The sequence below is a fragment of the Euwallacea similis genome, chromosome 15 (assembly GCF_039881205.1).
Source record: "Euwallacea similis isolate ESF13 chromosome 15, ESF131.1, whole genome shotgun sequence".
NCBI classification, from domain to species: domain Eukaryota; kingdom Metazoa; phylum Arthropoda; class Insecta; order Coleoptera; family Curculionidae; genus Euwallacea; species Euwallacea similis.
Genome location: NC_089623.1, coordinates 2,197,292 through 2,212,757, shown reverse-complemented (window position 1 = coordinate 2,212,757; position 15,466 = coordinate 2,197,292). Strand labels below are relative to the sequence as shown.

Sequence of the window (15,466 nt, the reverse complement as noted above, 5' to 3'; positions counted from 1 at the left end):
TTCAAATTGTCTAAATGAAATGTACCACTAATATGAACTTTTAATGCCTTTTTTTTTTAATTTAAAGTGTCTTATTTTATTTGGTCCGGATAGGAAATCTCGACGATTTAAAAAAAAAGGACGAAATCTGTGGAAGCGTTAAAAGATGTAGGTTGTCACGTACTAAAACCGATGCACGTCATAAACCACGTGATTTTATTGCCAACCCTCATGTTTAAAATATTAAAAAAGTTTCCTCAACGAGGAATTCGTCTCAAGGTAAACAATAATTATGTGGATAAACTGCAAATACTACTTGGACCTAAGGGTAACCTACCCGTTAACATTTAATAAAATATTTAAACTTAACATCAAGGTAAATAATGGAAATGTTAACAGCAATGTTGGCAAGAGAGGGTGGTGTCGTCAAATTTCTCGTATGTTTGTTCGTTTTGACATTACGCCTTCCCCGTTCCGCCATTTTATTTTGTTGTGACGGCTGTGTTTACTTAAATATCATCCAATTTCTCGTCGTATTTTATCAAAGTTCCCGTTTTACTAGCGATTTCTTTGCCATAAAATGTTCTTTCTAGAACACGGGCTAGTGTGAATATACTCCTCGTTTATTATTAGTGTTTTTCAATATGCCAAAGCAGTTTAAGAGCCGGTGTGAGGAGCTTGTCGCTTCCTTAATAGAGCATTTTAAATGGGAAAGGAACAACAAGGGCCCTTTGTTGCCATTGAATGCAGTTGGAGAAGTGTGTTTATCATTTTTATTTGAATTTGTGTTTGAATTGAATTTTTAACAGATTGCACATTTGTACAATTGACAAAAAAAGTATTTGCAGACAAAGCGAATTGCGTTTAACGTGAAATTAAAACATGCTTCTGGAGAATTAGGCGTGTTATTCCAAAAGTTACTTAATATTACATGCATTTAATCAACAGAAAATTGAAAAAAAAAAACGTTTTCCTAGTTTCACAAATCGAAAAATTATTTTAAATGAAAAAAAAAATTTACACACGTTCAAGTAACCCGGAAAAACAAACAAATACAGCAGAAACAGTTAAATAAGTAATGTACTAATATTGAGAATGTATGCCTTTTGCTTTAATAACCGCTTCTAATCGCCGAGGTATCGATTCTACGAGTTTCTTTATAATATCGAACGACATTCTATTCCAAGCTTCAGTGACTAATGTTTTAAAAGCTTCTTTATGGATTGCATGCTTTAATCTTATTTTTTATGTACTAAATGCCATAAATGTTCAATTGGGTTAAGGTCTGGTGATTGAGGCACAGGTAAAAGCCTTCTAGGAGCATTGTAGAGCAACCATTTTCGACTAATATGTGCTGGATGCTTAATAACTTTATCCTGTTGAAAGTGAAAGTAAATTTTTAACCCCAATCTTTGATCACTAAGCATTAAATTGCACGGCAACAAATTCACATAACTACATGCAGTCATGGTACTTTCTATGAATTGTAGATTGCCACCTCCAGTCCAAGCCCTTCAAGCTTAGACTATTATATTTTAACCACCATGCTTGATTGTACTGAAATTTTTTGTTTCTAGAGACGTGTTTTTATCTTCAAATCATCAAGATACTAACTGGTTTCAAAACTTCGAATTTACATTCATCAGAAAATATAACATTTTTGTAAAGCTTTATAGGCATAACTCTATAAGTTCTTTCAAAGTCTAGTCGCTTCGCTTCGTTGTTTTTGCTTATAAACGGCTTTCTCCTTGGTCGCCTCCCACGAGATCTGCTTCATGAAGAACATTCTTTATTGTTTGTGGTGTAGCAACTTTTTCAGATGTTGAAACGATGTCTTTGGCAAAGCTGCTAGCTTCTTGTTGAGGATTTTTTACAACGTTTCTAATAATATGGCTCTTATCTCCTATAGTTAATTTACGAGGACGACTACTTCGAGGTTTATTATCAACTGTTCCGGTCTCTTCCTGCTTTTCAATTACGTATCTAACTGTGGAAAAATTAAATTTTAATTTCGATGCAATTTCTCTATAGCTTTTTCTCGCATTACGCAAAATAACAATTTCAAGTCTTGTTTTACAAATGATTTCACTTTTTTTTTGGAGACATTTTTACTGAAGTGTTTTTGCTGCGTTACTAAAACAAAAGGACCAACAAGAACATACTTAAATATAAACAACATTCTAAGGCATTCTATGCTGTTTCCAGCCACGATTTTGACCGATTATCGTGACGGAGCAGAAAGTGCAATTACTTTTTTTGCGTTAAAAAATAACATGGTGATTTCTAAACCTAGGATAACGTTGTTTTTTTTATTTTCTTTTGATGAAATGTATGGGATATTAAGTAACTTTTGCAATACACACATCGCAAATGTCTCGAAATATTTTATATGTTTAAAGAAATAAATAATTAACAATTATGAAACTGATTATTTTCAATATATTAACAATGGTTGTTTATTTCTTTATTAACTACAACAAGAAAACTTGGATTTATAAGCGCCCCAAAGAAATACAGGGTGAAACAAAAGATAAGTTTCTTTCATATAAAAATAATTCAAGCAGTATTCTTTGGAAACATGACAAAAAAACTTAAGAAATTAAAATTAATATCTCGTGTATGTCCTTTTGGCATTTACTACTGCCTGACACCTGCTGGTCGTGCTTAAAATTACATTATCCAATAAATCTTAAGGGATAGCTCTCCATGCTTCACTTAGACAGTCAAACAGTTGATGGCGGTTCTCAAAGTGACAATTATTCCTAAAACCCTTCTTTGGCTTGAAATTATTTTATTTCACATTTAGAGTTACAATTCATTTAAGAAAATACGTTACAAAATAGTACCTCTAGACATTGGCGATGTTATCAGAAGTATGTTTTAATTTTACGCTAAAGGCAATTCATCGTGTGTGCAAATACTTTTTTGGCAACTATATTGCATAAGAAATACCGAATTAATCATGCATCCGGCAACACTGCTGAAATTAAGTGTTATGACGTGTATCAGTTTTAGTGCCGGACAAAGTATATAGACTCAGTATTGTTGAGTTTCGCAGTTTAAATTATCTTTCAAATAAAATTGATGGTACACTAAACTAGTCGCTCTAAGGCATTAATGTCCACGTCTATCCAGATGTCTTGGATGTGACACTGTAATCTGGCGAATTAAAAAGGTTACTTAAACGTCGTTTAACACCATTAAAGACTAATAGAATGTTTAAAAAGAGTTAAAAGCGATTTTTAAAACCACCCTGAAATCTTGGAAAACTGTTTTAGCATTTCAAGCTAAGGTAATTAGAGTCTAGGATAACGAGACTGAGATAGTAATGGATTTTCCCTGTATTCCTTCCTCGTTTTTATTTTAAATGTGCTTCTCTTAGTTACAGAGAAGTGTATAAAAGCAAATGTTTGCTTTTTGAGAATTGAATTAATTGAAGAGATTACAAAATATTTAATTCTAGTGTAGCTTCTGTGCTTTGATGTAGAGCTATATTATGAAATGATATTGTATGGTAATTTGAAAGAATGGCATTAGTTTTGTAATTTTTGTCTGTGTTATGGGAAACGGAAATTTTATTTTACGAAGGCATGCCTTGTAATTTTATAGATTTCGCAAAGTACTTCCTGAAAATTCAATCTTTCATCTAACTAAATAGCTTTAAAAGAGTTCGAGTTTAAAGAACTTTTATCTAATGATAAACTTTTTGCGTTTTCTGTTTCCTTATGGTTTGCCAGACTAGTTCCCTATACTTTTCATTAAAAACTTTCCATTTGCCGTTATTTCTACTTCTCCCGTTAAAGGGATGAATAAAGCAATGAGGTAAGTTTCAGGTGACAGAAACTTTGTAGTTTTCTAAGTTAGTTAGTATACCACCGAAACTTTATAGAGAAGTTCTTTAAGTGCCAACTTTTTCTATTCGCGCGACCGCGTTAATTTCATTGTACAATAAAATTGCCTCTCTTCCTCTTAAGTAATGAACGTTACTCTCTGGTGAGGATACTCTTTTTGTTTTTTGGTGATTGTAGATAGTTGGCGTTTCAAAAGAACCAGTAGTGAGCCCTAGTAGTTTAACCTCCTGTATCTGGGAACGGACTGTCCCGTAGGTACCAGCAACAGTAGCAGGAGATCATGGGTAATGGTGGCTCGTTTTAAAATAGTCCCACTAGGCGTGGTGGATGAGTTTTTGCTGGTACGCGAAGAGTAAACCTCTATAAAATCTCCGGAGTATGATGGTTCACCAGCAAAGTGACTCTCCACTTAACAGTGCAGTCTCTTCTGAGACAGACTGCAATGAAAACAGATTGGTCTTCGCCTAAACCAGGGTACCGAGGGGCCCACGCCGGTGGCGCAAAATACAGCTCTTTTCCCGGAGAAGAGGTTTTCCCTCACTTAGGAAGTAAACAGTAATTGGCGTCTTCAGATTGAACTCTGCATAGATTATTCAATTGCAAAGCCTTCGGGGAAAATCGAAATTGGGTAACCCCCTTCCATTTTAATTTTATCAGAACAATATCTCAGATTTTAAATTGTGAATAAAACCCATTGATTTTTGGGGAAGTAATAACATTCAACTTTTCTTACAACGTACATATATTGAGAAATTCAGGATGTAACAAATTACGGGGCTGAACTTCATTTACTGGTTGGATCATACCAAGCAATGGAGACCAAAACTCGCCACTTTAACACCTTACGATTTTTTCCTCTGAAGTTTTTAAGGTTAGTGACTTCGTAACGGCTAAGTAATAAGTTAGAAATCCGACTTTGGTAAACCAAATTTAACCATCACTGATGAAATTGGACCCCAAATGTATCGAAAATTCCGTGGAACGAAGATGATACTGCCGTCAACATTTTTTTTCATTTGGACATACCGTCAAGTTCCAATACTTGTCTCAGATGTGTAAAATTAATTAAAAACTTTTCCTGCCAACCTAATCTATTATGTCTGGTTAACACGTCGACAAAGTTTCATAAAGCCAACTTTGATAACAGCTAAGAATTTTACATTTTAATGAAATGGTGTTTTGGCAATTTTTTTCTTTTAAATCAAAATATCTCAATAACGGTTAGGTTTAGGTGTAGGGAAATCTAATAGTTATTTGATCAGTTTAATGCCTGGAATCTAAAAGTGCAAAAATATACAGTGTTCTATTTGAAATAAAGAAGTTTCATATTGCACAAGCTTTATGCTGGACCCTGTATAAACGAAAATATTTTTAGTTTGTAGTGTTGAAATAATAAAGTCTGTTTTGTCTTTACACTTTTTCTCTAAGCTTAATAGTTATTGAGTTATCCTCCGCGAACATCTTAGTGGGACACCCTGTATATATATGTTTTATTTCAATATTGTGTTCATAATACGAAGCTCACCTCGTTCCCGCACCATTTCCGTTAGCTTTCTAGGTACATCCTCCGTAAAATTTCTGATAATATCTTGAGGAACTGCCTTTCATTCTTATTCCCTCTTATTAACTAAAATTCGCTCATCTAATTCGTACAATACAAAATGAACTTCAACATGAAAACTAATAGGTTAACATAAAAAAGTGACTTTTAGGTTAGTTTAGGTTAGTTCAGAATCAGGGCTGTCTTAGATTTTAAAGTTAAGTTTGGCTTATAAGTAATATCCACAGGGGAGGATTCATAACAGCTATTTAATGCGTAATGTAGCAATTTTAAGCTGATATTTTTTGGACGTCTATTTTGTGTTAATTAATTTTATGAAAATACCACAGGAAGTTATATCGAAATTGCATCAAGGCATACGCAGCCTTTTTAATGTACTTTTTATGAATTTTTTCAAGAAAATTTATTTACTCCAGTTTTAACTAATAATTTCTTACCGATTTAAATACCTTGGCAATTGTAATATTTTTGGTAATTATGTTAATATTCAAAGATTTTTTACATGCACTTTAGTTCATCAGCAGTAACAGCTAGAATGTAAAATGGCTCATTTCTTACGATTAGACACTAAACCCGTCTAAAATGCGCTGAAAACAACTAAATTTCACGATGTAACATGTTTTTAAACCAAAACCGTCAGATTTTTTAATAAACGCTGTTTTGTGTGTCATCTCTAAACATTCAATTATTTTTATATTTTTGTCGAAAGTGGAAGTCTGGAACGTCACAATAGCTAAAAAAAATTAAATATTCGCTTGCTCGTCATACCAAAGATTTCTGGATCCAGCTAAAAATGATGGGTAATGGCGCGGATGAAAAATTGTTACAAATAAAATCACAAAAAAAACAAACAAATGGGTTGTTCAACGTCGTTATGCAACAATCTGATTTTTTTTCTTTTATTCTATTAGGTCGTGTAGTATGAAATGAGTAGAATTGAATTGAAACTTTAGTCTTTTTTTTTTCATATGAAATGTTTTTATTGTCAATCGAAATATGCACCACCATTATCAATACACTTCTGGCATTTAACGGGAAGTTCATTGATTCCCCTGCTGTAAAAGCCTGCAGGCCGGGAGTCGATAAACTCTTGGAAGGCAGCTTTGACAGCCTCGTCGGAGTTGAATGTTTTTCCTACCAAGAAGTTATCCAAACTTTGAAAGAAGTGGTAATCAGTGGGTGCTAAGTCGGGTGAATACGGTGGATGACGAAGAGTTTTCAATTCCAACTCCTGTAGCTTGGCCAAGGTGACTTGTGCGGTGTGTGGCCGAGCGTTGTCGTGCAACAATAGCGGTGCGCTTCGATTGACTAATCTTAGCTGCTTAACCGTCAGTTGCCTCATCATTTCGATCAGTTGTCGGCAGTAGACATCAGCCGTAATCGATTCACCAGGTTTCATGAAGCTGTGATGGATGACACCTGCGTTGGACCACCAAACGGACACCATAAGCTTCTTTTGATGAAGATTTTTTTTCGCACAATGTTTTGGTGGTTCATCTTGATCCAACCACTGCGATGAACGTCTGGTATTGTCATATAGGATCCATTTCTCATCACAAGTAACAATCCGATTCAAAAATGGATCGTTATTATACCGGCACAACAAAGAACAACAAAGAACAAGCTTCGAGACGTCGTTCTTTCTGTATGTCGCTCAACTCATGCGGTACCCACTTGTCCAGCTTTTTCACCTTACCAATTTCAGCCAAATGAGTCAATATTATTTTTTTGGTTACACTGAATATTAACGATAATTCGCTTGCACTTTGACGTGGATTCGCTTCCACCACGGCTTTCAGATAATTGTTATCCACTTGAGTTTCAGGTCATCCACGTGGTTCATTTGTTAGGTCAAAATTGCCAGAACGAAATTTCATGAACCAACGAGATACTGTTTGCTGTGAAGTGACTTCAGTACCAAACACATCATTAATATTGCGAGCCGTCTGAGCTGTTGTGGTTCCACGGTGGAACTCATATTTCATTAACACACGAATTTCACTATTTTGCATGGCTGCACAAAATTTTTTATAAAAATAAAAGTTTTCAATAATTTTTAACACTTTAAACTCTGATCGAAAGAGGAAGAATGTGCCTTTTCCACATAAAAAAGTCAAGTCCAAATATAGATTTAGAGTGAAGTTATTCGCAGTTGAATGTGGCATTTCGAGAATCTACTCATTTCATACTACACGACCTAATATTTTGGAATAGTCTCACACAAATAGGGGTGGACTCGCCCACTATTCTCGGATAAAACTAACTCAGAAGAACAATCGTCGTTTATTAGGGACTCTGATGAACAATGAATAATAATAATAACAGAATATGTTGCTAAATTTGACTTCATTTTAGTTATGGAAGAAACAGCTGAAACCTTACCGCAGTCAGGTTAAAACTCAACAGACCCGATCGAAACGGTAATTTTTATAAAATATTCTCGGGTAAACCCGGTTAAGGCAAGAAGTGCAGAAAAATTCAAATAAGTTGAATCTCAGTTGCGAGTAACTCAATTCTGAATAATTCAATTTATTTTACGGGCAATTTTAATAGTATTATTTGTCAACTTGATTCTACATAATTACAGTTGCGAGCACCGAGAATAGAGCCGTTTAACTTGCTTGGAATAGAGGCACACACTTTTAAGCTAGATCGGGTAACCAGGCTCAAATTCCGCTCCAAAGTTTGAGGCCTGGCGACCGTAATTATTTACCTTAATTCATTTGCCCGCGCAATTATTGCGTTTTAAGATAGAGTACCGCATTACGTTTGAATGGAAGGGCGAATTTAATGAAGAGTGCTGAAATATGCTGAGAAAATAATAGGGCATTTATGTGAGCCTGGTGTGCAAATGGACACCCGACACGACTCATACGTAATTGTGAAAGTTGCATTTGAGAATAAATCAGGGATTACAGTCCACTGCCCATATGAATATTGAAATACCTTATCAGAACATAAGACTCGTGATTTAAAATTTTTTGGGGTGTAAATATAAACCAAAATCAATGATCGAATTGAAAATTGATGGTAAATATAATAACGGAACATAAGCCACATATCCCTTAGGATTTTCTGTAACTGAGTTAATCATCATTGTTGATGAATTAATTCTCCGAACAAGCCTATCGGCACGTACAACATTGTAAACAAGCAGGAATCCAACGTTAAATGTGAAGGTATATGAAATGCCCTAATAATATTTTGGCAGGGAAAAACGAATCAGTTTGTTAGTCATGAAAAATATATACAGGGCGTTCGGGAAAAACATATTATTCTTTAATTAATCAAAAAATCGCAAACGTTTGGTTATTAAGATATAGGCTGTTAAAACTTAAGATTTTTTAAAGATTTTGAGATATTCAGATAAATCCCTCCGCTATTTCTATTTTTAATGTTTAGGTTCTTCGAGGAAGTGGTTATATGTATAATTTGTTATACTGCTATCATAAATTCAAAATATTTGCAGCCTTCCTACAGTTAACGAGACATTGCTATAGCCTGCCACACAATAATAAGGTAACAATTTTCCTAGGCAACATTAATTAGGTGGTAACAAGTGCTGAATTATAATCAATCCACGAAGTCGGAAGCCACTTGGGAAGGAAGTTGCTGCTTTATGCTAACTTTATTGCTTGGGGTTAAACTACGTCCGTTTGGCATAGGTCAAAACGCATTATTGCTATACGCAAATTGCTGAGTATACATATAAATTTCAAGATGCAGTTGGCAAAATTTAATTTCCGCATTACAAAAGATTTTTAGTTAAATTTTAGAAAAATACACAGAATAATTTGTCGTCTTGTATCAGACCTTTTGGTTCAAATTAGAAAATGATGTGAGACTCAGTAACATTGTCTCAATTTGTTTATTTTATTTACTGCAAATCGCTTTTACAATGTTGGGTTTTCAAATTATGACTCTACCAGCACTTTAACTTATACAGGGAGTCAAAAAAAATCTGCACACCTAGTGTTCTTTATACAGAGTGGCCAATTTCGCTTCATGATCAATTTCTTGAGTGCCGCCATCATCCCTTAAATTACAGTTTGCTAGGAAAGAGGTGCCAAAATATAGCAGATGCTATAAAACTTTCTCCATTAATGCGTTTTTTATGTAACGATAGGCAAGATGGTGATTAACATTGGAAGGTGTTATTGATATGACGACATAGCTTTTATAGGAAACTGTAATTTTACATAGCGGTAAATGCGAACTATTGGCGTGACTGTATTTCATTCTGAGAGTGCGCATGCGTAAATATGAAATACCTCCACACGTGTTTTTTAACTTTTCTGACACTAGATTGAAATTTTTAAAATCTACTTCAGTGTGATCTCAACGAGGGAAGCGTGCAAAATACCAATGGCCCCTAAAAGGAACTTGTTCTCGATCAGAATTATTTGTAGTCGGATTTGAATGAATGAATAACTGAGGGAAAGGCGGAATATAGATCACAGTATTGGGAATGTCACATCTCGCCGAAGTGGAGGAGTTATAGTAGTCCAATCAACTTGGGCTATTGTAACTTTCATTTATTGAGGTGTAACTGATTTGGATAGGTAATACGATTGGTGTCCCTAATACAACATTCTGGAATGCAAGAATATTTCAAGAGCACGTGTCCTAATGTCTCGTCCTTTTTAGGGCATTCAAAGCACTTGGGGTTGCTGGCAATGCCCATTACATGTTAATCTCGTCGGATGTAACTGTGACCAGTCGCTACACCGGCCATCATAGTTATGTTCGTCCTTTGAAGCTGAAGCCATGGACAATTATGCAGAGGTGTATGAACATCCACTTAATCATCGCTCTCAGTGATAGAAATTTTTTAAGACATTTTCCTCTAATTGTAAAGTATAAGCTTTGTACCATTCAGGCGTTTATCCAATAAAATACACCTCGCCTTACCTAATTCCGCCAATTTAGAATTGCTATTAGAATTTACAGCGGAATTACATTGGAACTTTCATAACAAAAGATTATTCGATTATTCGAGCTAAAGTTCGCGTAGTCTATGCAGACTGTAGGAAACGAAAATTTGTCTCAATATAATTTTTGAAATTCAAATTTACTTTTGAAATCAGCGGTCTTTTAATACGTCCACTCCCCGATTCGGTTCCAAAATGAAAGTTGATATGTTGACAAAGTGAAAGATAAATATTAATATGAAAATCCTTTAAGGAAGAATGTTAACCATTAAATAGGTATCTAATTATGTCTTAACGTATGTCATACATTTTTGAGACTTATGTTAAGGAAATGACTGATTTGGTGTTGTACAAGATTATTCAAAACTTTGATATTGACTTTAATTTTAAATTCTTTCTCTATAAAGTCAAAGGCAAAGAATTTGAACAAGGTTAAGCTAAAAAAATATTGTATAAAATTACATCCAAATAATTAAAAATTAGTTAAAAATAAAATTGTCCCCTGATGATAGGCAATTTTAGCTGTTTCTACGGGAACCTATTGTTACTAAAACTAACTTATTACACTATCTGCCTATTTTTCGATGAGTTCCGAGTGAAAAACACGTTAATTTTTCCGACTTTTTTGTTTCAATTTGGAATGAAAACAATTTATGGTCATTTTAGAGCAAATATAATACATACAGGAAACCCACAATGTGAGCACAAAATCAAATTTCCGTCATTTTCCGTACTTGCAGATTTTGATTTTTCCCCCCTTATACTGCGGCTTGTGCCTTCAGGCCAGGAAGGCGGCTCGAGATTGACACTTTCCAATGCCCTTCTGCAAGCTGGTTCAATCAGGTAAAAAAAACAAATGGCGAGCCACACAAGTGATTTTTTTTTAAATTTCGAGAGCTTGTCGCAATTTCCCTACTTGAACGAATTCAGAGCCCAGCAATAGTCTTTTGCGTGCTTCTCAATCTTTGCGACCTGTGCCGCATCTTAGCCGAACGAAATGAAGTACTTCGACTTCCCTGTAGCACCACTCCGGCACCCTTCAGCGAATCAGATTAGTGCAGACGTCGTTGGAGAACCCAAACGTTTCTATTTTGAATGAGCCTCCGCGGAATCTCTCGACTCAGACAGAACGGTTATTACGCCCGATTAATAAATAAAAAACATCTTGAATCAAGGTAAGACAACACTCGCTTATACCAAAGCTGACAGGTGGTAATAAGTTATTAGAGGTAACTGAAATGTAGGAAGACTGAAAGCAAGAAGAATATTAGGTTTAAATGGCAATTGGACACTTACTTTGGGGGGCAGCCATGCGTGTTGCATTCCACTATTGTCGAATCCGGCTTCTGTGAATCATTGCACAAATCGTCCTCCACTTCTTCGCCAGAAATGCGGTTCTGACAGGTCGGACGAGACATTTTGTATCCTGTAGAAAATCACCCAATATACCAGCGGCACGTTACTGTAAGCAAGACTTATATTTTCTATTTTCCTATCCAATTTACAACTATATGAAGAAATCTCCGTTCCGAAAAAGAATCACACGCTACCGACATTAAAGCAGAAAGTATATTACGTCTATTTAATAATAAAGCCCAGCAATATATAAGGAGTCCTGAGATCATTAATTCTGGAGTATTAGAGAACACGGGCTCGGACTAAGTGTTATTTTGCGCAGAACGTGACATTTCCTAGGCCGTAATAACCAGAAAACTTAGCACATTTGTTGCCTGCTGTTGAAAACAGTCATTTTAATATTCCAACTTAATAGGAATTTCCATCACGACTGTTGCAAGCTGCATTGCAAGTGCGCTTTATAATTGGAAAATGTAATGAAATCCTGTGGATTAGTTATTAGTGCCCAAAATCTGTTTACTGAAAAAAACCGCTTTATGATCTATTCATTCGGAAAGCGAAATATGATTGTTATTTCATATTAGAATTTGATCATCTGACGTTTAAAGCCCTAATTTAACACAGACTGATTTCAATAGTGCAAATTACCGATTAATTTAATTGGTTTTCATAAACTATAAATTACAGGGCATTTGGGTATTTAATTAAAACAATATACTCATTTACTGTGCGTATGTACAATTACGCGAAAGTTAAATATTTGGGAGATTTATGTGGAACTTTTTATTGAATGAGTTCTTCATACTTTTTAAGTCGCATGGCATCCATACTAACGACTTCTGGTTGTATGCACCAGCGAGATTAAGCTGTTTGTGAGAGTTGCAAGCTGTTCGGTGTTCACGTCGTTCTTTACTTTAAGCGGCTCTTGTTAGCGAAGAGTGCCAGATACGCTTTCCATCAAAAGAGTAACTTTTATTTTTCAACTCTCCGACTAATCTCTTACCCTTATTTTATACCGCATATTATAAAAATGGAATTTGGGTTTCTACTTCTGCTCATGCATCATTTATTAACCCAGTTTTTCTATGTAAACCCATTACATCAATCAAAATTGTAAAAACTTTTCATTTAGAAATTACAATGGGGACGTTTACAATTAGGACATTGTTTCCCAGTAGAGGATGAAAAGGCATCGCATACATACATGTTCCTCAAGATTTCCCCCAATACATTTTCATGATCCAAGTAAATTCTTTTTTATTTTATTTGTTATATTAAATTATATACAGGGTGTGTCAGTGAAAACGAAACAGAACAATTTTACGGTATTTGCCGATTAAAAATGAAAAATCGCTGAAAGTTGTAAAGTTAGTTAGGGAGGGGAAACATTTTGTGTCAATTTTCTAATTGCCGTCTTCAACCCTTACGCCGAAGTGACATCAACTCTAAAAATTTAAATAGAATGACCTATTGGGCGGTACCTCTTTTCAAAGGTCTTCAAAGCCTCTCTTCAAATCACTTTTTTTTTTTTAATTTGGCCAATGATTTTGCAAAATGTTGCAGCGAAATTTCGTTTACTTCAAAAATGGAACAAAACCTTAAAGAATTCAATAATAATCTATCGAAGTTATGTTTATAAAAAATTATCATCTACATATCTAATTTTGTTTCATTTTGTCGAAACATTCGTTAAATCGTGCCTTAAAATAGAGATTTTGTTCAAAGCGTTGTCAGAGATGTCGCCATATTTCAGATATTATCTGGCGGCATTCATTTACAATTCTTTGGCCTAAGACCTCTAGTGACTCTTGGGAAATAGCGTACAATTTTGATTTTAAATGCTCCCATAAAAAGAGATCTAAAGGTGATAAATCAGAAGATCGGGCCGTCCATTCCATAAAGGGTCTCTTCTTCCGATCCAGTGGCACGGAAGCGTCTCATTAAGATATTCTCAAACACGTACAGCGTAGTATGGTGGAGCACTGCCTTGTTGAAAAACGAAAAGATTTTAGGTATATTGTTCTTTTTCTTCAATTATTTTTGTAAGTTTCGATTTAATGGCGTTTTCCAGCGAATCAAGATGAAATCGTCGTTCAAATTTTTCGTTAAAAAAAAACAGACCACTCAAAGAGTCGTCAAAGATTTCAGCCCAAATATTCAATTTTTTAGAATACTGTTTATGGATTTCACGAAATTCTCTAGGATTGGCATCAGACCAATAGCGAGAATTTTGACAAGTTACTTTTTCGTTAAGAAAAAAGTACACTAATCAGAAAAGCAAAGGTTAAAAGTAAGGTGCTTATGAATGACAAGTATTTCACTTAGATCTTCACAAAATTGTATACGTCTCTCAGAATAATTCTAGTTTAATTCCTGTTTCAAGTGAAGTTCGTAAGGCTGAAACTTATGACGCTTCAGTATTCTGTCAACGGTATTACGACTTATTCCTGTAGCTGTTGCTAATTCTCTAACATTCGTTGTTGGTTCAACATGAATCTGACCCAGAACTGCAATTTGCATCGGTTCACTGCTGACAATCGCACCATGTTGAACGTTTCATTTTTTATTTAAAACATTTTCAGTTTCTCTAAATTTAGCGACTAATTCTAATACGTATTTTCTGCTAACTCGTTTTTCTGGGTGATTGTCATTAAACAGTTGTACGGTTCTGTTAACACAATTTTCATTAGAAAAGAAAAATTCAATTATTCGAAGCCTTTCTGCAGTAGAATATACCATTGTTAAATTTGTGAGCAGTATTTCAAAACAGTCAAGTAACTTTAATACAGCGAAATCCTTCAGGAATTGAAATTTCGATTTATTATCGTTGAATTTCTTAAGTTTTTGTTCGAATTTTGAAGTTAACAAAATTTCAATATATGTTGCAGTATTTCGCAAAATCTTTGACCAAATTGAACAAGTTAAAGTGTTTTAAAAAGAAATTTTAAAGATCTTTAAAAAGAAGTACCACTCGATTGATCAGTCTATTTAAAATTTTTAGAGTTGATATCACTCCTGCGTAGGGGTTTAACACGATGATTAGAAAATAAGTGCCAAAATTTCCCCTTCCCTAATTAACTTTACGATTTTTAGCGATTTTTCATTTTCAATCAGTCTGAAATTGCTGTTTCATTTTCGCTGGAATACTCTGTATGTTACATTGAATCAATCCACAATAAGATGTTAAGCAAATCAAGCAATAAGTCTTATTGTTATGGTGCTGTTTCAAGGCAACCCTTTCTAAATCAAATCTGAGCAAAACTTTCATAGTTTTCAATGTATTGTAATCAAGCTTATCGATAATTCTCGGAAATTTTTCACGTTCGCAAGATAAAAATATTTCAGTTTCATTTCAGTTCCTATGTTACGAGGGTAACTAATAATCTGCACTAGTGCAATCATCCGATAATCATAATAATACAAATCACATGATAATGCGATTGTAATTGTTGAATATTTAACATTCAGACAACAACAAAATTCCCATATAAGAATAACTTTTAAAACACTCATGGTAATTTCTAAAGTTCTTACATGGTAAACATTAGAAGTTCAGCTTACCTCCGCCACAAGAAACGGAGCACAGTGATGCATATGTAAGAGTCCAGTGGTACAAAGGTTTGGCGCATGTTGATCCATCTCCACCGCATATACCACACTCGTCTATTTGTTTCCCAGATCCCAACTTTAAGTCACACCCCACTCTCTGTAAATTTAAATATTCTATCACAGTTTAAACTTGCAATCCTGACGAAATAAACATCATTGGCAGCCATGCCCCATGACTA

General features: G+C 34.6%; 1 protein-coding gene across 3 annotated transcripts in view; it reads right to left on the bottom strand.

Moving 5' to 3' along the window:
- nolo (no long nerve cord) overlaps nt 1-15,466 on the bottom strand; it is a 205,502-nt gene that overhangs the window by 42,514 nt on the left and 147,522 nt on the right. For all 3 annotated transcript variants that reach the window (XM_066397510.1, XM_066397511.1, XM_066397512.1), the window contains 2 exons: nt 15,240-15,384; nt 11,619-11,748 (listed from right to left, as the gene is read on the bottom strand). In XM_066397510.1, the coding sequence (XP_066253607.1) occupies nt 11,619-11,748; nt 15,240-15,384 (275 nt within the window). The remainder of the gene's footprint in view (nt 1-11,618; nt 11,749-15,239; nt 15,385-15,466) is intronic.